This window comes from Nycticebus coucang, chromosome 12 (genome assembly GCF_027406575.1).
Source record: "Nycticebus coucang isolate mNycCou1 chromosome 12, mNycCou1.pri, whole genome shotgun sequence".
In the NCBI taxonomy this organism is placed as follows: domain Eukaryota; kingdom Metazoa; phylum Chordata; class Mammalia; order Primates; family Lorisidae; genus Nycticebus; species Nycticebus coucang.
This window is the reverse complement of record NC_069791.1, coordinates 57724728-57752281: the sequence shown is the minus strand read 5'-3', so window position 1 is coordinate 57752281 and position 27554 is coordinate 57724728. Positions and strand designations below refer to the sequence as shown.

At 50.8% G+C, this 27554-nt stretch overlaps 1 protein-coding gene across 1 annotated transcript; it reads left to right on the top strand.

Moving 5' to 3' along the window:
• The first annotated feature begins 1700 nt into the window (after window positions 1-1700).
• LOC128561644 (bcl-2-like protein 13) lies at window positions 1701-27554 on the top strand. The gene is made up of 2 exons (XM_053556140.1): window positions 1701-1870; window positions 25054-27554. Exons 1-2 carry the CDS (start codon window positions 1853-1855, stop codon window positions 25855-25857), a joined length of 822 nt encoding a protein of 273 aa, XP_053412115.1. The 5' UTR covers window positions 1701-1852; the 3' UTR covers window positions 25858-27554.

The following is a 27554-nucleotide window of genomic DNA, read 5'->3' as shown; positions in this document are numbered from 1 at the left end:
GTCTTAGGAAAGCTTTTCGAAAAAGTAGATTTGGCTCATTTCTGCCTTTTACCTTTTGTCTGTGTGCTTGCCTCCTCCCGTCAGGAACCAGATGCAATACTGGGAATGGGGCACACATATTACACCATTAGAATGAAAACCGAGTGCTCAGACAGGGTAGAAAGTTCTAGGTTCCTGAAGGCCACAGGAGGAATGAGTGGCAGAGCCCCAAGCCTGAGTGCTCCCTTCTACGCCACGTGGCTTCTTCTGGACATGCTGGGCCTTGTGCCTGAGACATTTCCCCTTCTTTGACATGTCCAGGGCACTTTAAGCAACTCAAATATTGCTTAGGTGAGCCGAGGAGGTTGTATTAGTCAAAACGAAAATACCATAGACTAAGTGACTTAAACAGCAAAGATTCAAGATTGAGGCGGCATTGGGTCTGGTTCTGGCTGAGGGCTCTCTTCCTGGGTTTCAGACAGCTACTCTCCCTCTGTGTTCTCACATGGGGTGGGGGGAGAGCTCTTTTATCACTAGGACTCTACCCCCATTACCTCTTCTAACCCTAATTACCTAACAAAGGCCCATCTCCAAATACTGTCACCTTGGGCGCTAGGGTGTCAACACGTGACACAAGCATTCAGTGTCAGAAACCCATCTCTTCCACACCACTGACAGGGACCATAAGCTGCAACCATCGAGACAGTGAAATATTCTCATATTCTCGTTACAACTCAACCTAACTCCCCCAGAACAGGGGACAGGAAAGGACAAAACTGGGAGAGTGGGACAGTATCAGGAAGAGAGTGGGGTTGCCAGAGTTAGCAAATAAAAAATAACGTGCCTAGTTTTGAATTTTATTTAACCAATGAACAATGTTTTAGCATGTTTTCGTGCTTAGTTTGGGACATACTTAATTCAAAAATAATTATTCATTACCTGAAATTCAAACTAACTGGGTATTTTTATCTGGCAACCCTAAAAAAGAAGGACCAAAAAACACCTGAGGCAAGCCAAGGGTTCCTAGGAAGGAGGTTGCTGGATCACTTGGCTGCTTCCTTTATGTATGAGGTCAGACAATTAAGTTAGGGAACTCATCCTAGAAAAAGTGTTACAACACTCCCTGCTGAATATCACTATGGTTACCTTCAAACTACTCCCCTTGGCCATCTGCTGACCTTAGTAATATTCAGCAGTGAGGTATGTAGCACTTTTCTAGGACGAGTTCCCTAACTTAATTGTCAGACATCATAGGACAGCTCAGATGGCCACTCCGGAAAGAGAGTTCCAACATTGCTTTGAAGGGTGCAGCAGACACTGGCGTCCTTGCTTTGCTTTCCAAGAGGAGTACTTTGAAGGTGAAGGTAGTGACGTCCAGCAATGAGGTACGCAGCACTTTTTCTAGGATGAGTTCGCCAACTCAATTGTCCGACCTCGAAGTAAACCTTTTTTACCCTTTTTTCTTTCTTTTCACCGGCTTTTTATCAGCTTTTTGTGTGCGTGTGTGTGGTGAAATATACATAACATGCGATCTACCATTTTAACCATTTTTAGGTGTCCATTTTGGTGATATTCACGCGCATTGCTATTGCCCCCAGCAAGGCCAACCATCTCCAGACCTCCTCCCAGACTGAAGCTCTGTGTCCGCTAAACGCTAACAGCCCAGCTCCGGCCGCGCTGCCCTCGCTGCCCTGAGCCGCCCTTCTCTCGGTTTCCATGAATCTGATCCCTCCAGGTGCCGCCCGTCAGTGGGATCATCACTGCGCTTTCGCTTCTGGCGTTCAGATCGCACTTTAAAAGGAGCGAGTGGGCACTCAGTGGAGGGGGAGTGGCTCGCAGAGGTAAAGGCAGGGACATCTGTGGCGGCTGAAGGATGCGCTGGAGCAGCTCAGTGAGTGCGGCGGGACTTGAATTGGGCGTCCTGCCGCGGGCGGGAGCCTCGGGGGAGGCTGCGAAGGTCCCAGGGCGTGGGAGGAGGGTCTGCGGCGGCGCTGGGAGCGGCCTGGTGCTCGGAGACACGGGATTGGCGCCGCGGGGACATCGGAGGCTCGGAGCGCAGGCTGGTGCCGCGCCGGGCGGCTGCTTGGCCAGTCCCGGGAGCGTTCCGGGGAGGAGCGGTGTTGCTGGAGCGGGAGGCCACGGCGCTAGGACCCGACGGCGAAGCGGCAGCCGGGCGGCGGGGGCGTTGGCGCGGGCGGGCGCCGGGACTGAGAGGCCCCCTGCCGGGGCTGGGGAACTTGGGGAGTGTTCGTACCTCGGGCCGGGTGGATGAGACCCGGAGGGCCTCCGGGAGGGCTTCGGCGAAGGCCGGGCCGGGCTGAGCAGGGTCGGGCCGGCGGACGCGACCCTTCTTAGGCGGGAGGCCGGGCGTCCAGCTTGTCAGTGGCCGCGGCCCCTCCGGGAAGATGCGTCTCCGTCCTGCTCCGGGACCCTCCTCCCGGGGGCCACACCCGTCACCCCGTCCCCCACTCTGCCCACGCGGGGAGGCCGAGGCCCGCTGGTCGCGGGGCCGAGGCTCCAGGGCCCCGTCCGCCCTCTGGGTCCCAGTGCCGGGAACCCAGCGGAAGCGAAGCCTCATGCCGACTGTGCAGGGCGCGGCGGGGACCCTTCCGTTGACCCCACACTGCTTGGGTCGCGCTGGGCTCCTGCTGGCCACGCAGAGGCTTTCCCTTGGGGTAGAGACCCGGGAGCCGGGGGTCAGAGACTGGTTGGCCGGAAGGGTTCCGAGCACTTAGGACGTGATGAAACCGCGTTGTGTCAGGGAGCTGTGGTATATCTCGTTTTCTGGGAGCGTCGGTCGTTTCTACCAGATTTTCTAGGATCGCTCTGGCCAAAAGAACTATTAATATATAACAGGATGAATATTAATATACAAATATATGTAATTTTTGCTTGTTAATTAAAAGAATACGTGGGTGGCGCCTGTGGCTCAGTGAGTAGGGCGCCGGCCCCATATACCGAGGGTGGCGGGTTCAAATCAAACCCAGCCCCGGCTGAACTGCAACCAAAAAATAGCCGGGCGTTGTGGCAGGCGCCTGTAGTCCCAGCTGCTCAGGAGGCTGAGGCAGGAGAATCGCGGAAGCCCAAGAGCTGGAGGTTGCTGTGAGTCCTGTGACATCATGGCACTCTACTGAAGGCGCTAAAGTGAGACTCTGTCTCTACAAAAAAAAAAAAAAGAATCCGAAAAATATCGTGATGAACATGACATTGATGCAGGAAAAACACCATTATTAAAGAATATTTATGTATTTATAGAATGCATTGAAAAGTAACAAAAATGGACGAGCAGGAATTATCAAAGACCTAAAATGAATTGCAATCCTGCATTAAGGAGTTGAGGAGTTAGGGTTTCTAATTACTGTATAAAAGTCTCTAACAGAAGACTGCTTTTGATAATTTTTTCAACTTTATTTTTCAGCTGAATTCTCTGTGTCTTCTCAAGTATTTATTGTCTTTCTACTAAATAAGAGGTGATTCATATTTTTAGATGAGCATCCCAGGCTTTTCAAAAGGTAATTGTTAATTAATCTCTCTGTGCCTGGGTTTTCTCATTTGTAAAAATAGGTAGTAATACAGAAGTTCAAAGTTTGCGGGGAAGATAATCATTTGAGGTGGTATGTACCAAAATAATGAAAATGTTCACCATTTCATTGTGGAAGTGTTCAGTTCCTTGTTCTCCCCTTAATATTAAAGACACTTTAGCCTAGGCTTCCATGAGGACAGGTTATCAAGATAAGGGTTTTTTTTTTTTTTTTGAAACAGAGTCTCACTATATCGCTCTTGGTAGAGTGCTGTGACATCATAGCTCACAGCAACCTCAAACTCTTGGGCTTAAGCGATTTTCTTGCCTCAGCCTCCCAAGTAGCTGGGACTACAGGCGCCCGCCACAACACCCACCTATTTTTGTTGTTGTTGTTGCCATTGTTCAGCAGGCCGGGGCTGGGTTCAAACACGTCTGCTCCGGTGTTATGTGGTTGGCACCCTAACCATTATGGAAGTCAAGCCAAGATAAGGTTTCTTACAACTGATGGTACTAATAAAACTTTTGGATTCTTAAAAGGATTTGAATTTTTGATGTATAAAAAACAATGAATGTGCTGATAAATTACATAAATTCTGAATTCTGCAACATAGTTGATGTTGAAAAAAATCAACAAATATTTGTTGTTATATCCCATTTCCTTATCTAAAATTGGGGATAATGATAAATTCACTGCTATATTAAAAATTAAATGAGACAATTTTGAGAAGGCGTTAGATTACTTGTAACATACATAGGTATTAGCTAGTATCAGTGGTAATTACTAGTAATTCACATTATTGGCTAAGATTAGTAATGTTATACCACACAAAAATACTCTCTACGGAAAAAAAGAAAATAAGACTACCTTCTAAATTATCGTTTAAGAGTATCAGATATAAGGTGAAAGAGACAATAAAGTGGTGATATGATTGGTTTTGATGTTTAGGCCAGACGCCATGCTATCCTGTCTCCTGCCTGAAAAGAGGAACAGAGACTCATTTCTTTAGAATCACAGGACACTGATTGTAAAAAAAAAAAAGAAAAAGAAAAGAAATATGTCAAAGTAAAAAGAGATAGGTGAAATTAGTAATATATTTTATTTCATCTGATATATCCAAAATATGATTATTTCAGCATGCAGTCAATCTAAAATTTAAAGAGATATTTTAAATTCTTTTTTCCTATTAAGTCTTTGAAATTCAGTGTGTTATTTTACACTTAACGACATGTCTCCATTGGACTAGCCACATCAAAAGTGCTCAATAGCGTGTATAGTGGGTGGCTACCACATTAGACAGGACGGGTCTATGGATTTCATTCCTGGCTCAAGTCCAAACTCCTAGCCTGATATTCAGTGTTTTTCACAAACTGGTCTGTCTTTATCATTCTTATCCAGGATGATTGTACCCTCACATCCCTACACACCTTTGTTCAAGCTGCTACTTTTACCTGGAATGCTCTTTGCACCCTCTCCCTGGGCCTGGTAGAGAGGTACAGATTCCACTAAGAGGCTTTTCCTGCCTCTCCCAAACCCAGTGGGGATTTAGCGCTGCATTAATGGCTGGATTAAGGTGACTGTCACATGAGGTTTCATTGGTTTTGAGGTATCTCCCTGGCTAGTATGGTGTCTTACTCATCTTCGCTGTGATCATGGCCTGAGCCTAATAGATGATCAGAAGATGTTTGCAGACAGAATGAGTAAGCTGCTAATCAGCTATATTCAGTCTCTTAATTCTTGAGCGGACTTGCTGCTTCCTTGTTTAGGAGGTTTGTACCTGTACTACCCTCTCCCATGTGACATGCACAAACACACACATTCAGATGTAAGATGTAACTAAGAAGGAATTCCTCCCCAGATGTGTGAAGAAAGTAGCATCTATCCCCGCCACACACATCCCCATCTTACAGCTGGGAGGACTGAGCACAGAACTAACTAGACCTAGCAGATTTGCATCAGTACAAATACAAAGAAAGGAAGGGCGAAGAAAGTGCCTGAAAGGCGTGTGCTGGTCTCAGAGAGTTAGGTTCCTCCTGTGCTTGGGGACCGGCTGGCCACACTTTGGTTATTTTAGAGGAGGCAAGAGAAGTGGGGAGGGGAGGAGAAATTCTAGGCCCCTGATGAGCATTCAAAGCAGGTGCAGGTCGGGGATGCTGAGGCTGTCCTTTCTGGAGGCGTGACTGCAAAGGAGAAACTCGCTGCTGGAGAGGAAGCTGAAGAGCAGAATGGTTATCACAGAGCACAAAAAGTGCTGTCTGGAAAAATGCTGTCCCAAGAAAGGTAGGAGAGAACCAGGGGGGCAGAAGGAAGGGGTGGGAAGCCAGCAAAAGGGAACAAGTGGCTCCAGCTCAGTGAAGAAGTTAGTGAGATACATTACGTATAATATACGTTCATTATCATTATTGGGAATAACCACTTCATAGAGAGCAGTGCCAGTCTCAGTCTGGAAAATAGGAAATGGAAAGAGAGATTCAGAGAGTGCAGGCAACTTATACAAAATCACACAGCATTTCAAGCCCGAATGAATCCTCCCAGGGCCTTACCCAGACACAGCCACACTTCCAGTGCAACCAAGAGCCTCAGTCTGGTGCCTAAGAGAGCGGGTCTGGGGCACAGTGCCAGGCCTGATTAATGTGTTCCTCACCACCTACCAGCAAGGCACTGTGATTATGCCTATTTATAGGGGCCTGGTGCCTTAATATTCTGCCTGGCATATCTCTTGCCAATCAAATCAGCGCCGTCTGCAGTGTGATTGCTGCTGTAGTGGCACCAGGGAAAAGAGTTAATTAAACCCAATATAAATAGACTCTGCCCTCGCCTTGCAATTTCCAGGAGTGTTTTTCCTTCCTGTCCTCCGCCCCTGCATGTACCTTCTTCCTCCTGGCCCCCTTAGCTCTAGCCTGGGTGAGCAGGGGCTGGACACTCCTGTACCTAGAGTCACTAGCCACTGCTTGGTTTATCTCAGTAGCAGGTGCTGGTTCCTCAGGGTCAAGTGGGAAAAAGCCAATTGTGCACATTTCCTGGGCTTATCCAGATCTGGGAACCATTTGGCAGTTGATTCAGGCGGTTCCCTCTCCCCTCCCTGCTCTGTCTGCAGCTTCCAGGCTCTGTTTTACTCCACAGTGGGGTTTTCTTATTTCTCCACATGGCGGGGAGTTGAACTGAGACAGTGTATGGGAAAGGGTGCCTGGTAGATCCCACGTACCTTATAGGGAGTGGAGAAATGTTGCCCCTTCTCTGAGCTGCTCTACTGTCCCTACCCACTCCCCAGTCCCTGGTCTTTGCCTTCTGCCTCCCTCATGCCTTCAACAGGCACCAGCAGACTTTGCCTCCTGTGAGCTCCTGTGAGCTCCTGTGCCCCCATGCTCTCTTCCCTGTGCCCACCTTGGGGTGAGGGCTGTGCTGTCTCTCAGCACCACCGCACCCTGTGCCAGGTGGGTATGGGTGGGCGAGGGTGGCCTGAGGCTCTGCTTCCTATACACAGGCCCTGTGACTCCTTGGGAGGACCCGGCACTTGGCATCCTCTCTCTCCTCCCGGACACGCACCCTCTAGGAGCAGCCCCTTTGGGTCCTGGGGGATTCACTTGGCTTCCCTGTGCAGTGGGATCCAAGGTAGGAGCCCAGTGTGGAAGCTTTTCCTCCTCAGTGTCTGAGAGCCCGCTGCCTACTGTCCTCTTGGCCACTTGGCTTCCAGAGTGGTGTCTCTGCTCTCCCAACCCGTGCTCTTCCACCAGCCACCAGGGTCTCAGTCACCTATTCCTGCAGCCAGGAGATACTTACTCAACGCCGCCCGTGTGTGAGGCACCATGCTAATCTCTGTAGGTACAGCAGTGCGTAAGGCAGCATCCGTGTCCAACTGCATACCCTGGCAAGAGAGACAAACTTAACCTGTACATGATTAGTTATTTAATTACTAATGTTTTGTGATGGCTAATATTTATATGGCAGTAAGCACGCACCACCATTGCTCTGAGTGCACTCATGTAACCCTTCCTGCGCGGCATGAGGCCCTGTTGTTACTTCCATTTTATAGATGACAAAACTGAGGCACAGAAAGGCTAAGAGACGTGGCCGTGTAGCACGGCCAGTGTTCAGGCACAGGGTTGTGGCCCCAATTCTTTGGGACTGTTACCATCTCTGTGAAGGGACATGAGGTGCTGTGGGACTTGTGAAGGGGACCTGGCTTGGGAGAAGGGGAGATGCGTATGAGCAAATAACGTTTATGGTGAAATCTGAGAGTGAGTGGGTAGGTTGGGAAGAACATTCCAGAAAGAAAGAAGGATATGAGCTAACACCCTGACACAGGAAGGACCTGAAAGGAGGCCAGGGAGGCTTGGGGGCCCCTGGTGCCGAGCTGGAGGGTAGCTGCTGCTGTGTCTCCATCACTGACCTGGCACAGGCAGTGCCCATGCAGCGTGGACGAGGAGACAGTGTTTCTGCGTTTTTGTGGTGTATGGTGTGCAGGTCTTGTCACTGGCCAAAAGCAACCTGAAATGAAGCTTGGTCTCCTTCCTGGGTGCCCAGCCTGTGCCTCATGGAGGCCTCTCCTCCCATCCAGTGTGGAGCATGCATCTCATCTCAGGTTCCTCTCAGGGTCCCAGTCACCTCCCACCCCTGGTTGGACGACAGACCTGGAGTCCCCTCCTATCTCACCCAGGTCTCCTCTTCCCCTGCCAGCTGGAAGTCTGCCTCTCCGGGAAGCCTCACCAATGTGGTGCTGGGGGGAAAAGGGGGGGGCAGGGTGTCACCGCCTGCAGGTGGACTTGGCACAATCACCAGATCCTCTTGATTCTCCTGCCTCTTCCCTGCCCAAACCTGCCAGAATGTCCCTGTAACCAAGGGGCAGGGCACTGATGGGCCCAGGGCGCTCTGTGGAGCAGGACACCCCGGCTCAGATCCTATTCACCCATTTGCTTGCTCTGTACTTGGACAAGTCATCTAACCCCTAAGCCTGGATGCCTTCATCTGTAACATTGTGATCATACGGGATGTTCCTCACAGGCTTGTGGTAAAGACTAAGGCAGTTAAAACAGGCAGAGAAATGAAGCCAAGCCTGCCCCTAGTGAGCATTCAGGACATGTCAGCTCTTCTCCGCTTGATGTTACCTCTGCCCAGTGGCTGTCCATGGTAGCTGTTCATCAACCTGCCATCAATACTTATAGAAAGTGTTACATGTCTCCTCTGTGCTTATTTTCATGCTAAATGGGCAAAGGGACACCTAAGCAAGAAGACACAGGCCTTTAAGAATCACCAGCCCTAAGGCCGGGTGAAGTGGTTCACATGTAATCCTAGCACTCTGGGAGGCCGAGGCGGGAGAATTGCTTGAGCTCAAGACCAGCCTGAGCAAGAGCGAGACCCCCGTCTCTACTAAAAATAGAAAAAAAAGTAGCCAAGTGTTGTGGCAGGCACCTGAAGTCCCAGCTACTTAGGACGCTGAGGCAGGAGGTTCACTTGAATCCAGGAGTTTGAGGTGGCTATATGCTAGGCTGAAACCATGGCACTCTAGCCTGGGGCAAGAGTGAGACTCTGTCTCAGAAAAAAAAAGAATGAGCCACCAGTCCCAGGGATGGCCACCCTATGCCCAGGGCTTGGAAAGGATGCCTAGGCCGTTCCCGCAGGAGATGCCATGTGTCCTCCCCGGCGTGGGCTGCACACTTACCCTTCTCCAAGGGATTGTTGGATATTGTACACTTCCTATTCTCATCCTTGTATTTGGCCCCTTGTAGACAGAAGCATGTACGCTGCCCTGGGATGGGCTGAGGAGAGGGCAGGAAGGCCATCTTCCAGGGAGGGGAGTGCTGGGCCCGGCACATGGCTGGCCTGGCCCAGGGAGGCAGGTGCCTCTTAGGAGCTGGGGTCTGAGTTCAGCTACCCACAGCCAGGATCCAGGTCCCCTCATCCATTTCTGACCATGTGCTGGCATCATGCTGGGACCCCAGGGATCCCTCCAGGAGCTGGGAGTCTGTCATAGCAAAGCACAGCATGAACTTCATGGGCTTCTAGAGAGGAGTGAGTGAGAACTGGAGGCACACCTACTGCTCAGGACCCCCACAGCAGGATAAGCAGAGAGTCAGTGATCAGTAGAGAAGGCTTTGGAGTCGAGGGGCCTAAACGATGCCATCAGAACCTGGTTTTGCTTTTATTCCAGTTTAGCTTGCTCCTTTTGGGCTGGCTCAATTCCCAGATAGGCCTTGCTCTAGTGGGGGAAGATGACAACCATGAGGGCCAGAACTCATGCACTCAGGGTCAGGTCTCTCAGGGAAGAATGCTCCCCACTGGGCCAGCACTTCCTCCAGAAGTCACAGTCACCCCATGGGGCCTGCCTTGCTTCCCATGTCTACCCAGAATCAATTGCTGAGGTCGGGGGGGGGGGGGGGGGGGCGGCGGATGTGACACCTTAATGGGCCTATACCTAGATCATGGCCTCAGCCCTGAGCCCTAGGTGTAGCCCCCTTGAAGTGCAGAGACTCAGCCTGAGGGAGCAATGGGTCCGCAGAGGAAATAGGGGCTGGCACCTGATTAAGGAGGTGCAGGAGAGGAGACCTGCACACCCACTGCACAGGGCCAGGGCTCCTGGAGGAGGGCAGGGCTAGGGAGGTGGGCAAGCAGCTCATCTGGTAGAGCCTAGACATGGGGCCACAGGCTGGGAAAGATGTAAGGGGTGTGTCTGGAATATGGCATGTCATGGGCCACAGGAGAGGTTAGCCTGAGTCAGCTGCTTCTACCTAGGGAGCACAGATTCTGCCACCTGTCCCTTCCACTCAGCTCCTATGCTGCAGAACAAGGTGTAAACAGGTGACCTTGGTGTGCCTGTGGGCCTCACTTCCCTCTGGTTATGCATCCTTGCATGCTTCTGTCTTCCACTGAGGACAGAGTCCAGCTACCCACAGCCAGGATCTAGGTCCCCTCATCCATCTCCCACCATGTGCGGTCATCATGCTGGGCCCGAGGGATCCCTCCAGGAGCTGGGAGTGCTCCAGGACAGGAGAGGGCAGTGTGGCCATGAGTATAAAGTTGGGACAATTGAGGGCTTCCAGGGGGTTCTTGTCACAGGAGAGGACTTTGAGCTTGACTCAGAGGTCTTTGGGAGCTCCAATAGGTCCTTGTGCAGGAAAGTGATAGGACAGAAAGCTCTGGAAGAGCTCATCAGGCAGCTGTTACAGTGTACACGAGAAGGGGATAGCAGGTTCCATAGTCCCCCTGAAAGCTGTAAGTGTAGTCAGGACATGAAAGGGATGAAGCTGCAGGCTGGGGGCCATGCAGGCAGGGGGGCAGGATGAGACATTGCAAAGGAAACCATGACAGGGTGCAGTGACAGATTAGGGCCAGGGATGGAGGAGTCAGCAATGGGGGGGGTGCAGAGGGGCCAACACTCGTCCTCTTCCCCAGTCCTACATGCTCAGCAGGTGACAGACACAGGCTTTCCATTTATCATGGGCTTTTCAGTGGTATGTGAGCAGCTTTGAATGCCCCCCTCAAACATGCCCCTCCTGCTGGGGAGCCTCTTGCAAAGAGGAGACAGGTGGGTGGAGCAAATACACTCTTTACCCTCCATACCCCCAGCCCCCATCTCATGAGCCCAGGCTCCAGCCCTGGCCTCTGGAGCCTGTCCCCAGTGGCGCAGGCAGGTGAGCTCATGGTGCATTAGCATTCCAAGCTGGCTCCTTCCTCCTGCTCTGCCTCTGCCGCAGTGGGAGCCTGGAGCCGTGCAGAGACTGGAGAGCAGGGCTGTGCCGCCCCACTCTGCTCAGCCATTCCTGCCTGCCCACCCCCATCTCCTCTTGCCTCAAGGATCTCAGCACCTCCATTTGCCCCATTTTCACCAAAATCCCTGCCCAGGGATGTCACCTGCTCCCTGTGATGAGGATGACAAGGCAGGAGGGAGTGGGGTGGCATAGGGAAGAGGAGGTGACCTACATGTGTGAGTCGGGATGTCTTCTGCAGCCTCAGCCCGGACACTTCACCTGCGAAGCAGCAGCGCTCACTCCCTCCTGCCTCCCCGCGTGCCCTCCCTCCCTCCCTGCCTCTCCCCTCTCCCACTAGTGATTGGCACCGCCCCCCAGGGGACCCAGCATTCAGCCACTGCCTCATTGGCAGATTGTTCTTAATTATACCAGAGAGTGAGAAGATAAAGGTGAAGAAGGCAAGGTCTGTGTCCCCAGGGTTAGGCAGGGATGAGGGAAGAGACACAGTGTATCTGGGTCAGCAGTGGGTGCTCTCTCCTCCCCAGCAGCCACTAGGAACTGGCACACTGATTGTGACAGGCCAGAGGCAGCCCTGCAGGGGCTGGAGCCTGCTTGGCTTCATATTAAATAATCCCCTAGGAAGTAGGGGTGGTCTCTGGAGATGGTGGGATGGGGAGCCCAACCCGGTTCTGGCCATCCCTCTGCCATGCCAGGAAGAGCATGAGAGGAGTGTGGTGCTTACCGGCCTCTTTGAAAGCCTCCTCCTGAACCCAGAGTTGTTTGCTGTCCCTCTGAGGCTCTGTCCTCCATGGCCTTCTCTTGCAAAGTACCTGTTTCCTTTGCCTGGAACTTCCTTCCTGTGTCTACTCATGATTGCGTCTTCCGCGCAAGTTCCCAAGCCCCATCCTTGTCCAGCCCGCAGAGGTTCTGCACTCCCTCCAGGTGCCCGTAGCCCTGCATCTTATGGACAGTAACAGCAAATGCTAACTGAGCCCCGAGGCTGTGTCAGCTAGACAGGGGCACTGCACAGAATCCACCCACCAGAGCCTTCACAGTTGTTTCCTAAAACAGAAGTTACCATCTTATTTCTCAGCTAAAGAAGCTGAGGTATGCATAGGCCAGTTAGTGATTCGCCCAAGGTCACGTGGTTGTGAATTAAATGTCAGACCTGGGTCCGTGGGACACTAGGGTTATTGGTGTTCAGTTCTGACCTCTCTGGGAATCCTGAGTCACTTTGAGGGCATGTGTGTTGACTAATTCACCTGTGGTCGCACAGCCCAGCCCTATGCTTTATAAATTGAATACACTCAACTTATTTGTTGAACAGTGATGGGGGCAGGAAAAGATGCAAGTAATGGATGCTTGGAAACCAGGGCAGGTAGGGGAGACAGACTAGCAGTGAAGCCCCAGCTCTGAGCTGACTGAGTGGGCCATTTCTGTCTTGACACCTGCAAAGGTGGCTTCCTCTCATGTCTGGGCAGATGTGTCACAGGGAAGGGCTTAGGTGATGAGCTTGGACACTGACCTACCTTGAAGTAGGCCACCAAGCAAGGGGTGAGTAGACCAGGAAGGACACGCAAATTGGCCTCATGGTGGACATTGTTAACATCCCAGCCCCAGCCAGACCGCCACTGCCAGTCTGTTGAGCCAGCAAACACATTGAAAGTTCCTTCTCTTCCTACATCTATACTGTCCCCGAGCATCTAGCGTGTGCCTGTAAGAGATTAGACTGTTGGGGGGTTTTGTAGGTAAGCAAGCCAGGACTTGGTCTTACAGGCTCCGAGATACAGAAGGAACCCCGGAATCCTGCCGGCCCTCCCCTGTCCCAAGCATCCTGTCCCTTGATGCATCTCTGACAGGTGTCCTGAAGCTGGAATCTGATTACTTTGCAAACCCACGTGGCTGTTTGCAAGAAAGTTTCCTTATGAGAATGCAGATCTGATTCCTTGTAACACCACCCTCTGGTCCTATCACAGCCCCCTGGGCCGACAGAGAATGCATCTCGAATCACTTTTCTACCTGACAACCTTTTTGATATTTTTAGTATCTGAAGGGAATTATATTTTTGCAGAGTCTTCTCCTCTAAGCCAGAACATCCTTTGGTTGTCTTCATATGATGTGAGTTTCTCACTTGTCACCATCCTCACTTTCTCACTTGTCACCATCCTCATCACTTTCCTTTGGATTGGCCATTTGTCACTTTTTATTCAGCCCATGTTTGTTACATGTCTGGCACGATCCCAGGTGCTAGAGACACAGCAGTGAACAGGACACACTCTACCATCTGCAGGGAGGTCAGAATCCTCTTACAGTGTGGATCCAGGGAAGGGGACATAGTGTGGCCGAGACTGCATGGAGGGCCTGGCTCTCACTCCTGTTGCCACTGCCCTGTTGACAGAAGGAAGGAAGGAGGGAGGGAGAGAGACCAGGAGCTGTGAGTCCTGAGAGTTCATTTCCTTTGGAAGCTACTTCATGGGCTTGAGCCCCTCCTAAGCTTATCCTTAACTGAAACTTCCAGGTCTTTCTTCACCTGACCTGCTGCTAAAGCAAATTCACTCTACCTTCTGTAACTCTGCACTTGATTGTGAGCCTGCTTTAGGTTTAAACACTCATTCCTTAGGAATTCTGTCTTGTCCATTGCCTCCCTCCTCTGGCTTGTGGCATGATTGCAGTGTCAGCTCAGTTGTGTGGGCCATTGGAACCTCTTCCATCTAGTACTCCCAGCCTCCTAATCGGGCAGCGAAAGAACTGGATGGGCCCCGCCAGTGGCCCACGCACAGGGCTGGAATCAGTCTACTCTTCGGCAGCACCCTGCCGGGGCTGTGATCCATCTGGTCTGATTTTTCCTATATGTACTTGCACCCAGCCCCCACAGTTCCATCTTTTCCACAGAATTTTGTTAGGAACCATCAAAATTCTTGCTGACTACAGGTGTACCGTGTGGCAGGTTTCTTGACACACAGCTCTAATGACCCTGTCAAAAAAAGAGAAATGTGGCTCAGTGCCTGTAGCTCAGTGGTTAAGGCGCCGGCCACATACGCTGGGGCTGGCAGGTTCAAACCCAGCCAGGGTCTGCTAAACAACAATGACAACTGCAACAAATAAATAGCCAGGTGTTGTGGTAGGCGTCTGTAGTCCCAGCTACGTGGAGGCTGAGGCAAGAGAATCATTTAAGCCCAAGAGTTTGAGGTTGCTGTGAGTTGTGATGCCACAGCACTCTACCGAGGGCAACAGCTTGTGACTCTGTCCCAAAAAAAAAAGATAAATAAATATAAATAATAAATAAATTTTAAAAAGAGAAATGTTACGAACTAAACACAGTGCTGGCCCTAGGACTCACCCCTTTCTTTTCTAAGTGCTTACAAACCCTCTATGTAGTAATCCATCTCTGAAATTTGCCAGGGCTCACTGCTGACTTGCCATCTGCCACTCAGAGCCATCAGCCTTCTGTCCTGGATGGACAGAGCAGCCTCTGTCTATGTCCAGTCCCAGCATCCCCCCATGTCCCCATGGACCTGGGGTGGAGTGTGTAGGTGACCAGGGAAGGACTTCAGTGCCCAGGGGCAGAATGTGGCTGTCTAGGGAACTAGGGTGCATTAAAACAGCTCATGCTTGCTGGAGCACCTCTTACAGCAGACAGCCCTCCCCACACCAGGGCGAGATGGAGCCTGTGCTTCACCTCCTCTCCCGGGAAAGCAGCAGTGCCCTCCTGTGCCCTACCTGGATGACTGCAGGGGAAACCCAGCTGCTCTGGGGCCTGCCTGTACTCCAGCCCTGAACTGCACTGTGCCCCATCCCCCCGTCCCCGCATATTTCTCCTGAGGGGCCAGGAGAAATCGGGGCAGCTTCATCAGGCCGTGGAGATCCCTGGATTGTGAGATTGGTTGGGAGTGGGGGTTACAGGAGGCCAAGACCTTCCAGAGTTGCTGGGAGTGGCTTAGACAGGTTGGGCCAGATTCCTGACTATGCATTTCAATCCTTAGAGAAATACCAGCACTCCCTGGTCCTGGGATCTCTGACCCCTCTGTCACCCTGCCTCACCCTCCTACTGTTCCTGTGAACTGCACTTGTGCAACTGCCCCTCCTGAGGTGGCCACACTGGATGTGGAGCACAGCTGGGGTGAGGTTCTTGGGGGTAGAGGAGCCAAGGACAGTTGGGAGGAGGACGGTGTGGCACCTGCGAGCCAGAGTTCACTTTGCAATGAGAGTAGCCTCACTGTGGCTGAACAATGTGGAAAAGCCCATGTGGGGCCATGTGCCTTCAAGCCTAAGGCACCTGGGCCTCAGTCATTCCTCAGTCTCCAGCGAGCCCCTACCACGTGTTGGATATTGTCCCAGGCTCTGGGAATGCAGCAGGGGACAAAACCCAGCTCCAGCCCCCAAAAGCCACACAGGCAAGAGATGCTTCATGTCCAGCAGTGCTCTGGAGACAAGCTCAGCAGGCGTGGGGTTGGGAAGTGATGGGTGCATCCCCAGATTCCCGGTCAGGAGGGCTTCTATGAGGAGGGGACTCGGTCACACGCAGGGCCAGCCATGTGACTATCTCCTCCATTGTGTTCCATCAGATGCAGAGGCCATGAGACGAGAGTGCTTGGTATGGGCAGGGAATAGCAGGTGGCTGGTGTTGAGGAGCCCACCCTCATCCAGGGAAGAGCCAGCCCATGGGAAGCCTGTGCCATCCATCCTGTGCATGGCATGTCCTCGTCCACAGGTCCAGGGTCCAAATTTAGGTGACAGCACTTAGGTCCAGCTTGCCAGTCTCCGCTTCAGTGAACTCCGTGTTCTCCTCCACAGAGGCAGCCTTGTTTGTGCTCATGGCCTTCAGGGTGCCAGGAATCCCGTGCCAACTGTCACAGCTGTGTATACACAGGTGAGCAGTTACGATTCTCTCTGTGTGCCCCTGCCTGATAGCAGGGACCGGTGCCAGCTTGGGGCTAGGGGACTTGCCCATTCCTTCTGAGAGCTACAAGGACTCAGAACTATTACCTCCAGACCTTTCAGGTCATATTATCCCTGTAGAGGTCACCTGGAAAGCACCAAGATCAGCCCTGATAAGCAGGTGGCACTGATTTAAAAGCCCTTGGCCAAGGCCCTGGCCTTGCAGGCCTGCATCAGAAGAAGAGGTGTGCTGGTGGCTGCAGGGGTCAGGAGCCTCCTCAGCCTCTGGATCTTTTCTGTGGGAGGCTGTTTCAGTGAGTAGAGCTGAGCCAGAGCCAGCTGCAGGCCATCAGGAGAGGGTCTCCTCAGCCTAGGCCAAGAGTGAGAAGATCAAAGGCAGCAAGAAACCTATCAAGGTAGCCCACATGGCTCTGTCTGCATGGCCCTGTCTGCATGGCTGGCAGGCAGTGCCTCCCTCTCCCCCAGTCCTTGCCCCTGCTGTCCAGCCAGACCTTAGGCTTTCCTCCTGCCCAGGACCCTGGCCCTAGCCCTGCCTGCTGAACAACTCTAGGCTAGTGGAGTTGTCTTCACGAGTGCTTAGGGTACTGGCCTGTAGAGACACCCTTGCCCCAGGAGCCAGAGCCAGCTTGTGCCTTGGGTGGGCCCTGCAGGTATGATGGCCATACCCATCACACACTGGGAAGCTGCTTTGGGGAGGAGCTCAGGGCCCACCCTGGGTTTCTGGCCCCTAAATGATGCTGACTAGGATGGGATGGGCTGGCACTGACAACCCCACAGCTCTGTCATCTCCAGCCCACTCCCAGGAGAAGACACAGTGCTTCCCTGCATGTGGAAACACCATGCAAAGGGACCCCGACAAGGAGGGGCTCGGCAGTCTTCCCAGAGACATCAGCTCCTCAACACCACTGAGAACCTGCATGGCCAGACAGTGGGACTGTGGGGCCAGGGGTGGAAGTGCCTGCCTGGCTTGGGGAGGCCCAAGTGGGGCAGACTCGGGGGCAGGAGCATAAGGCTGGGAGCCAGAAGTTGGTGATGGGGTTTGGCTGAGGAGATCTGGGATTCCCAGCACATGCTGTGCCCATGAGGAAGTGGGAGACGTGTGTGCAGAGGAAAAGCTGTTTGATGCCCTTGTCCATCGTCAAGAGAGCAGCTGCAGCAGCAGGTGGAGAAGGCAGCTGCCTGGACTATTCTCCAGTCCAAGGCTGTGTTGGCCTCATACCCCATCCAGCTCCGTGAGGTGCACGCGAAGCCCCGTTGGCAATCTGACAGGTCTCTGTCACCACCCACATGCTCCCACCTAATCCTGCAGGTCTCAGAGAACCACTTCTATGTGCCAGACCTGGGTCCCATGCCCAAGATAGACATCCCATGACTTCCCATCCAGCACGGACCTGGGCCCATTCCAGAACTGCCAGCCTTGCCCAGATAGCAAAACCTTTCCAGCCTGGGAGCTGGGCTGGAGAGCTCCCTGCTTGGCCACTTCTCCCCTGGGCACTCTCACACTTCCACTTCAGACCCAGAAGATGGGGTGCTAATAGCAGCCCCACTTCCCCCAACTCCTGTAGTGCACATTCCCTGCAGGTGGAGGCAGGCGGCTCACATTGGCTTCTTGTCTCCCAGGGTGGCTGTGAGAGTTCTCCTCAAATGTCCCCTTGCCTTGTTAGTGTCCAGTGCTGGGTCCAGGGACAGACTGAAGCTCCCCAGAGCTTGTAGTGAACATGGAGGCTATGAAGGGCTGCAGAGTGTCTGGGGTGGGAGGATGGGGAGCCAGGAGGGCATGTGATGCTGAACCCCCACCTGTGGCTTCCATGTTGCCGTCAGAACCCCCAGCCAGGCTGGGGACATGGTGCAGAAGCTCAAACGAGCTGCCTTCCCCGAGCCAGGCCTTGGCTATTTTGCTTCTTAGGTATTCTCCTGCCTCTTCCTGTTTATGTTTCCAGAGTCTGGGTGAACTGGGACCCCCCTGACCTTCCTCACTCTCAGCCTTTGCCCTCCCAGGGATCTCTGCGAAAGGACCTGGGTCAGGCAGGGAGGCACCGTCTCGCCTCTGCCTCACAGCCACAGGGAGAGGAAGACAGGGACCCCAGGGGCCTCCGCCATCTGTCCTTCCCAGACCAGGCCTGGGCTGCTGCTCTCACATGGAAGGGCTGGGCCTTCTTCAAGGAGGGAGGCTGCATGAGGCCACGTGCCTGCCGGGGCACCCACCCCCTCGCCAGAGTGCTCTTCCCTTTACCAAAGAGACATTGAAAGACGAGAGCAACATGAATCAATAAAGAAGCGTACTCAAGGACTGACAGACACCAACAGGGCACTTTTATTAAATAATTAAGGAATGGTAGCCATGAAGGCTGTCATCTCACCCCGTGAGCTCTGGGCAATGGGGCAGAACATCGGGGGCACCGAGGATGTTCTGGGGTCAAAGAGAGAAGAGAGGTACAGCCGGGGGTGGGGGTGGGGTGGCTGTTGCAGGTGTGGGAGGGAGGAATATTTCCCACAGAAAAAAGTATCTCAATGACAGACACGGGATCTCTAAAAATAGTCATGCTGAGAGCCTAATGGCCCTTGGCGTAATTGCTGATGTTGGGCTGATGAAGGTATCTTGGAGTTTGCTCAAGTGTTTGAGAGGGAGGGAGGTACCGTGACTTGAAAGAGGAACTGGAGCCAGACTGGGAAGGTGGTATCTGGGGAGATCCGTGGAACAGGCAAGGGGACAAACTGAGGCAAAGCAGTGAGGTAGCTGGGGATGCTCAGAGGGCCCTGGATAGGAGGAATCCTAGGGTCACCAGGAGCTAGAAATGGGGAACATTTTAAATTTATAGTAGAAGAAAAGGTAAAAATTCTAGAACAGCTCATTTCAGTTAGAATGGGAAGAAGCAGATGGGCCTGAAAAGGACAGGGCAGGGGAGGCCGCCTAGCCACACTGGATGGGAAGAAGGACTCAATGCAGGCAGGGGGCTGCCTTATAGGTCCAAGGATGGCTGGGGTTCCCTGTTTCTTCAGGGTTAGCCCAGTTGTCTCCTACATGTCCTTCGTCCTGTACCCTCTGAGCTTTCCCTTCCCAGGCAGGGTCCCTGCAGGCCAGCCCCAAGCCAAACCCCACGTCCAGTGCGCAGGGCAAAGGAAGGGCCTCGTGGTGGCAGTGGTGTGGCCTGCATCAGGAAGAGGCAGATTCTCCCAGTGACACATGGTGGGCAGGAGAACACAGTGAGAAAGCAGACCTGGGAAAGGAAGAGGCAAGATGGCCTTCCGCCTAACAGCCTTGGCAGAGCCCAAAGTTTCACCTCCTCATGGTCTCAGGTCCAGGCAGGTTGTTTGACCAGGACAGGGTCCGGGCATTATGCAGGTCTGGGAGCACTATGCTGGCAAAACCCTGCTGGTACCAGACGGCCCTGCCTGGGTGGGCACAGGCTGGAGCTCCAAGGCAGAGCTGAGTCTCCCCCACGGTCATCCCCATGGAGTCCCCCTCCCATTCCTTAGCCCTCAGATGGGGTCAGGGCAGGTGAGCTCCTCTTTCCTGCTACCACATTCTTCAACCATCCTGCCATCACTCTTGACAGCCAGGAGCCCTGGGCTCACCTACGAATCGGGCAATGGCCTCCTTACCCAGATTCTCCACCAAAGCCTCCCTTTGGGAGCTTGTCCTCGGCTTGAGGGCTGGGAAGGGTGAAGAAGAAGACCTGGCAGGATTGCTTCCAACTTTCTCTGGAAAAAGACCTGGCAGGCTTTAGAGCCAGACCAGGAGGCTTCTAGGGCCAGTCCCAGCAGCAGATGCCATGGGTGATACCACAGGGGAGATCAAGAGAGTGTGGAGGTACAGCTGGACCTCTGGACTGGGCAGGAAGCCTTGCCATCCCAGCCTAGGGTGACACACCACTTCCACTGTCCTCATGTCCTCTGAATACTGGAGGCACTCACAAGGGTCTGAGCCAAGTAGGCCACCTTCTCTTATACCTCTAGAGACCCATGTTGGAGTAAGCCATGCTGTGACCACACACCTGGGGTGGAGATATAAGCAAGGGTGTGTGGTGCTCACACCTCATGCCAAACTGCTACATCCTGTCACTGTTCAGCCCTTCCCAGCTGTGGTCAGTCACTCTGCCACTGCCCACTTGTCCCTATCACCTGGAAAGGGTTTGCTCAGCAAAGAGATCAAGTCTAGAACAACAAACTGAGTCCTGGTAACATTATGATTGGCCTAGTTCCCCACATGCTCTCCCAGGCCCGATCCAGAGTTCATGAAACATTCACCCATCACTGATGGGTCCTGATAGGCACAGCCAGGCCACAGACTTAGGTGGCAGATCACTGGCAGGGGCCAGTGGCCTGGAGTGCAGGGCAGTTGTGTACTATAGCCCCAGGAGATGACAGGGGTCTCAGCTGTCAGAGAAGTTGATCCTTCACTCATCTTTCTTTAAGCCATGGAGAGGAGTAGGGCCCTGTAACCTGGCCGCCCACCCAACCACAGCACTGGGGGAGAGACCTAGCCCAGAGTTGCTGAGCCAAAGCTTGGATGTCACTGGAAATGCTTCTCCCTGTGAATCCCACATCATCTCTGCACCCAAGCCTCAGTGAGGCCTCTCACCTCATCACACTTGGAGTATTCTGTCAGCAACTGGTTTGAGCTCATGGATTCCTGGAGAATCTGAAAGTACACAGTGTCCCCCAGAGATGAGGCAGAGCACTTGGTCTCAGCTCTGCTCCTGGCCCTGTGTTTTCCACCTGGGGGACAGGAGAGCCTCACAGAGGTGTGAGCTCCAGGAAAGTCCTCTGTAGTTAGGGACTGGGAGTTAGGCGGAGGACCCATGAGAAGACGAACCTTCCCAACTCACTGAGCATGAGAACTCTGGAGGAACTCTGAGTGGCCCTGTCCTCATAAGCCGGCGGTGTGGCAGAAGGGCCATTCACGATCTTAGCAACCAGGTGGCCCAAGAGGTCACTCTTCTCACAGTGGGCATGGACCTGGCACTGGTACTTGTAAGACGGGAAGAGACAGACCCCTCTCTCCAGGAACCACTCTGTACAGGTTATAGAGAATGTGACCTACCTCTCCCATCTCAGGAAGGATGGGGTAGCAGCTCCTGATGTCACCCCCATAAATGGCTTCTTAAACTCTGGGCTCAAAACCAAGGGCAGTGTCTTAATGGCACTAAAGAAGTCATTCTTCAGTGACATTATATTCATCATCAATACCTCTAATAAAAATGGCATATTGAGCCATATTTGTAGCATCAATGCTGTCGTCCATGACCACAGCATAAAACTTAAAATTAGCAGCTTTAATCTCCAAACTTCTTTTGATAAATTTTTCAGTTTCTTCAATTTGCCTATAGTCTGGTGAGACAAACTGATTTTAAAAATATTCCCCCTTTCTTTCAGGGCAAATTGTATCTGCCATACTTTCAATAAATTCCTTAATAAATTTACCATTCTTAACTGGTTTTGACTTTTTTTGTTATTAAATATACCACCACATAGCTAGCTTTACAATGGAATCCGCCTGAGTTGTAACTTTTAGAAAACATTTTTGTTGAGAAGATAGACATTTTTTCATTTCTGCTATTTTGTCCTTACAACACTATGCTTCATACACATGGAATCTGGCAACACGCTTTTGCATTTCATGCCTTTTCAAATTGTAGTTTTGAAAATTTGCCCAAATTCCCTGCAAATTAAGCTAACTCCCTTACTATTTGCCTCAACTGAAAAGTAGTCATCTGTTTACTTTTCATTGAATAATCTTCCTTCATCTGTAATGGCGGGGGGGGGCATTCTGTTTTCTTTTGAGACATTGTAGAAGCTATGCTGGGATTAAATATAATACTAGATAAGAGACTATATTTACTTTTATTATGAAAATTGATTGTTAGAAAAACAGAAAGCAGGGTTTGGGGCCTTCCATATCTGGACTGCCAACGCTGGGCGAGGTGGAGGGCCAATTATAAAGCTTAATGGGTGACGTGTGAGGTGCTGCCGAGTTGCAGAGGTTCCCTTAATAATCAATAAGAATGCCTGCCTGACTTCTGTTATGGTAGGTTGAAATATTATTGATAATCGCTTCTTCACCAGGTCATCACAAGCACATGTAACCTTTGATGGTGTCAGTTCAACTGCGCTTGTAAGATAACACACTGAAAGACGCACAGGTGTGCCAATAGCCAGAGCATACGTATATTTATTTTATTGTGACAGGACATTGTCATCTACAAAGTTCATGCTTGAGAATCACACAATCAAGTTCCACCAAAAAATCATTAAAAAGCTCAGAAAATGTTTTAAGTAAGTTTACAATTCGTGTTGGGTGTGTTTATAGCCATCCTGGGCTGCATGTGGCGCATGGGCTGTGGGTTGGACTCCTGCCCTACAGCCTGAGTGTCCTCCCTCTTCTTCCCTGTCCTACCCCCAATACTTCCTCTTCTGGACCTTCCCAATGGTCTAGATTCAAAGGGACCTCCGCAAGGCTGAGGTCAGCTGTCATCCTCAACACCTTGGAGTCCTAAAAGCCCCTTCTCCCTTCAAAGTCAACGGCCCTTCCAATTTATCTGATTGTATCCTACAATATTGTAGCTTTCTTTTTTTTTTTTTTTTATGGCTACACCTGGGTCTATCGGTAGCCTGTTTTTTTATTTTTTCTTTAATTTTTTTTTGTAGAGACAGAGTCTCACTTTATGGCCCTTGGTAGAGTGCCGTGGCCTCACACAGCTCACAGCAACCTCCAACTCCTGGGCTTAAGCGATTCTCCTGCCTCAGCCTCCTGAGCAGCCGGGACTACAGGCGCGCGCCACAACGCCCGGCTATTTTTTGGTTGCAGTTTGGCCGGGGCCGGGTTTGAACCCGCCACCCTCGGTATATGGGGCCGGCGCCCTACCGACTGAGCCACAGGCGCCGCCCAATATTGTAGCTTTCTAAAGAGAGATGTCACCAGTTCTGTGGTATCTCTACTTAGAAGAGATAGAAGAGGAAGGAAAAGTCTGTGAGTTCCCTTCTCTAGCCAGGGCAGGGTATTATTTCAGATTGCTTTTACTACTTCGTTGTCCTGTGTACTTGGCATTTTAGAGTAGCCCTTTGACCCACCATCTACCACCAAAAATACAATAATAACAGTGAAGAAATAGCAGAACTTATTTGGTTATTTCCTGTGTATGAAGTGCTATGCTAAGCACTGTAAATACTAGACCTAGTTTTTAAAACAGTCTTATCAAGTTGGCCATTTTATTTATGAAGAAATTAAAGTTTAAAAGGTTAAGCAAGGCATCTAAATTGACACAGCTGCTACCCAGCTGGAACTGAGATTCAAACCAGTTTTTTGACTACAAATTTCGTGGTTTTAATTACCATATTGGTTTGTCTTTCTACTTATTCCATATTTATTCAATATCCTTGATGCTTGTCAGGACCTCTTCCTAAGGAGGTTGGACAAGGGCTGAGGTAGAATGTGGCACAGCATGATATGACTGTGTGATTTGTTTATTTGTATTTCTGGTTTCCTTTTTTGTGGTTATGATAGACTCCTGATTTATACTTGATCCTTGGTGTATACAGAGAGTTTTTGGTCTTTGTTGAAAAATAAAATTATTCTACTTAAGAGGAATGGCAGCCATAATCATAAAATGAAGTAGGAATTAGTTTACATTCTATAAACTCTATAACATTTATGAGTATTCTCTAGCCAAATTTAACAAGAAATTTAATGTTTGCTCATCGCTTTAATTCAAGCTCCAACATTCTCATGATGGTACACAAAAAACACACAACTTAGCAAGACACCACCACAGGTTGACACAACTGTGAGACACTGATATATCAAGGTTGGGAAACCTTACTGACTTGTTTGTACAGTGCTGCTAACATAAGCACATGGTGAGAAGTTTGTGAACTTAATTGTCAGCCCTCATAAGCACTGGTTCATCCATGAAGCTTTCTTTTATTTGGTTTTTGTATGGACCTGAATGACGCTGTGACCTTCCTACCTTCTCTGACCCTCACTAAAAGAGGTCATTTTCCCATATGAATTCTTAATATGTAGCCCTTTAACTGTAGCATAGCCTTATTTTTACACCCTACTAAGTGATGAATCCTTGAGTACAAAGTCTTACCTTTGTTTTCTCTGTTGTTTTACATTAATTATCACATCGATTATACAGGCTGAGTATCCCTTATCAAAATACTTGGGCCCAGCCAGGAACCATGGCAGGAGGATCACTTGAACTCAAGAGTTCAAGACCAGCCTGAGCAAGAGCAAGACCCCATCTCTACTAAAAATAGAAAAAACTGGCCAGGTATCATGGTAGGTGCCTGTAGTTCCAGCTACTCAGGAGGCTGAGGCATGAAGGATTTCTTGAACCCAGAAGTTTGAGGTTACTATTAGCTAGGCTAAAGCCACAGCACTCTAACCTGGGTAACAGAGTGAGACCTGTCTCAAAAAACAAACAAAAATGCTTGGGACAGGAAGTGTTTGGGGTATTTTTGGATTTTGGAATATTTACCGATACATAACGGGAAGTCTTGGGAAGGGGACCCCAGTCTAAACACAAAGTTCATTCATGTTTCATATGTACCTTATATATAACATGTTTAGTAAATGTCTGCTTGAAACCATTTTGGCTGCATTTTGATTGCAGCCTATCACAAGAGGTCAGGTACAGAATTATTCACTTGTAGTGTCCTGTTGGCACTCAAAAAGTTTTGGATTTTGGAGCATTTCAAATTTTAAGTTTTCAGGTTAAGGACGTGCAACCTGTGTATAAATTATGCTGAATATAAATTAACTTTAGGATTTTGTAGTTTCAGGAGAACTGGTCAGAGGACTGTCAAAAATTCTTCCTCTGCACTGGCCTACAAATAAATGCCTTCAATTTAGAAACCATGTATTTATTCCTGGAACATTTAGGAAAAAAATTTTTCAGATCGACATTTATTTTTTAAATATTTGCCTTTCTTTATATTAATAGACTCTCTTCCTCCTTTTCTAGGGCGCTGTGTTTAACCTTGACTCAGAGGAGGAGGAGTGCCCTGGAGTCACTGCAGAAGACAGCAATGACATTTACATCCTGCCCAGTGACAACTCTGGACAAGTCGGTCCTCCAGAGTCTCCAACTGTGACCACCTCCTGGCAGTCAGAGAGCTTACCTGTCTCACTGTCAGCCAGCCAGAGTTGGCACACAGAAAGCTTGCCAGTGTCTCTAGGTCCCGAATCCTGGCAACAGATCGCAATGGATCCTGAGGAAGTCAAAAGCTTGGATAGCAACGGAGCTGGAGAGAAGAGTGAGAACAACTCTTCGAACTCTGACATAGTGCATGTGGAGAAAGAAGAAGTCCCCGAGGGCGCGTTAGAGGCTGCTGCGGCTGCCGGGGTCCTGCCTGCCGGGGAGCTGCAGGAGGCCTTCCCTGGAGCCCCAGCACCCTTGCTTCCACACATCACTGCCACGTCCTTGCTGGAGGCAGGGGAGCCCCACGCGGAGGTGACTGCAGCCGAGAAAGCCAGCCCTGCTACGTCTTTGTTTGTGGAACTTGATGAAGAAGAGGTGAAAGCAGCGACACTTGAAGCTGGTGAAGTGGAGGAGGAGGAGATCCCCGCGCTGGAACCCCCGGAAACACTGCCGGGCGAGGAGCCAGATGTAGAGAGAGAGCGTCTTACGGAAGAGTCCTCCCCCGCTGGAAGAGCGAAGCCCTTGCCCTTGTCTGAGGGCAAGTCTATACTGCTGTTCGGAGGGGCTGCCGCCGTTGCCCTCCTGGCCGTGGCAGTCGGGGTGGCCCTGACTCTGAGAAAGAAATAGATTTTTCAGAAGAGGAAGAAGACGAAAGGATGTAAGGTTTTGTTTGTACTGGCTGGCATCTGAACCCCTAGCAGCTGTTTGGACATTTGTGGAAAATTCTGGGATAACTGAGGGCTTCCGCTCAACAAGGTTTGATCCACACAGTAGGGCTTGAGGTAGAAGGTGTTCACAGTTATTGGAGTGTAGATTCCAGGGGCTGTGGCTCACACTAGATTCAAAATCTTATGAGTAAAGTCCTTCCCCAGAACAGGGTTTCTCAGCCTTACTTTAGTGACGTTAGGAGGCTGTCCTGTGTCTCCAGACATTGCCAAATGTCCCCTGCAATAAAACATGCCCTGTTGAAGGCCAGTGCTTTTGAGGGGGAGGGTTAATTTAGGAAAATTTGGGATAGAAACTCCCAGGCACGGGGGCCTAGCTGTGGGCCTTGTTGGCTCTTCACCCCTTGAAATGTCATCTTCCTGTTGAACAGACTGTGTGCTGCAGCCACCCCCATCCTGGAGTGTGAGGGTGCTTGCCCTGCACGCCACAGCTGCCTCTCAGGGACTGTACTGTCCCCCTCCCCCCAGGTTCCTGCTGAGATTCCCCAGGAGAGGGCTCACTCTGTACTTGTGCTCCAACCCGTCAAGTCCCTGAAGCTCCCTACAGCTCCTCCTTGTAAAGATGCTGCCTTTAGGAATCTCTAAAAAATAAATACAGAAGACACCTAGGGTCCCCTCCCTGTGAGTGCAATTGCAAGTAACTGGCCAGAGAGAGGCATTTGTCTCATTTAGAGGCAGGAGAATGGCCTAGATGGCCTACTGAGGTCTCTTCCAGCCCCTTCTTTCAGCAGTCACCCCCTTAGCTGTGGCTGCTTTTCGGCAACATCTCTGTTGTTGCATGGTCATGCAGTGTAGTTTTTCCAATATCTGACCTCAGTCTTACTGCTGACCAGTTCTGTGGGTCTCTTGCCAGGAGGTGAGGATTTTCATACTTAGGCTTACAGAACCAATTGGATCATAACTCCTATTACGTATGTGGAAAGTCTTCTATATATCATTGAAATAAAAAGTGAAGGAAAAAGAAGCTGAATTTCAAGACTGAGGTTACCCTTGAGATTCTAGTTTGGCTTTTAGAGTTCAAGAATCGAGGCGTCTTTACCTAAACTCTTCACAGCCCAGATGCCTGAGTGACGAATAGGAATGATTCTCATCAGTTGTCTGCTAGTTGAGGATCAGCACCATTTTCTTTCTTCTGGCAGGTCTCTCTTTTTTTTTTTTTCTTTTCTGAGATAGAGTCTCACTCTGTCACCCTGGGTAGAGTGCCATGGCATTATCATAGCTCACAGCAACCTCAAACTCTTGGGCTCAAGCCATCTTCTTGCCTCAGCCTCCCGAGGAGCTGGGACTACAGGAGCCCACCAAGATGCCCAGCTAGTTTTTCTATTCTTTCAGTAGAGATTCATGCTCAGGCTGGTCTTGAAGACCTGAGCTCAAGTGATCCATCTGCCTCAGCCTCCCAGAGTGCTAGGATTACAGGCGTGAGGCTGGTCACACTTCTAAAGGAGGGGTGGGACTATGACTTCCAAGCGTCACTGTGCAGGGCACACGTGCTTGATAAAAGCGTCATCTCAGATTTATCTTAGGAAATGTAACAAATGACTTTTTATATCATGAAGTTCATGATAAAAGTACTTTATCTACCCTGATCACTAAAACCTA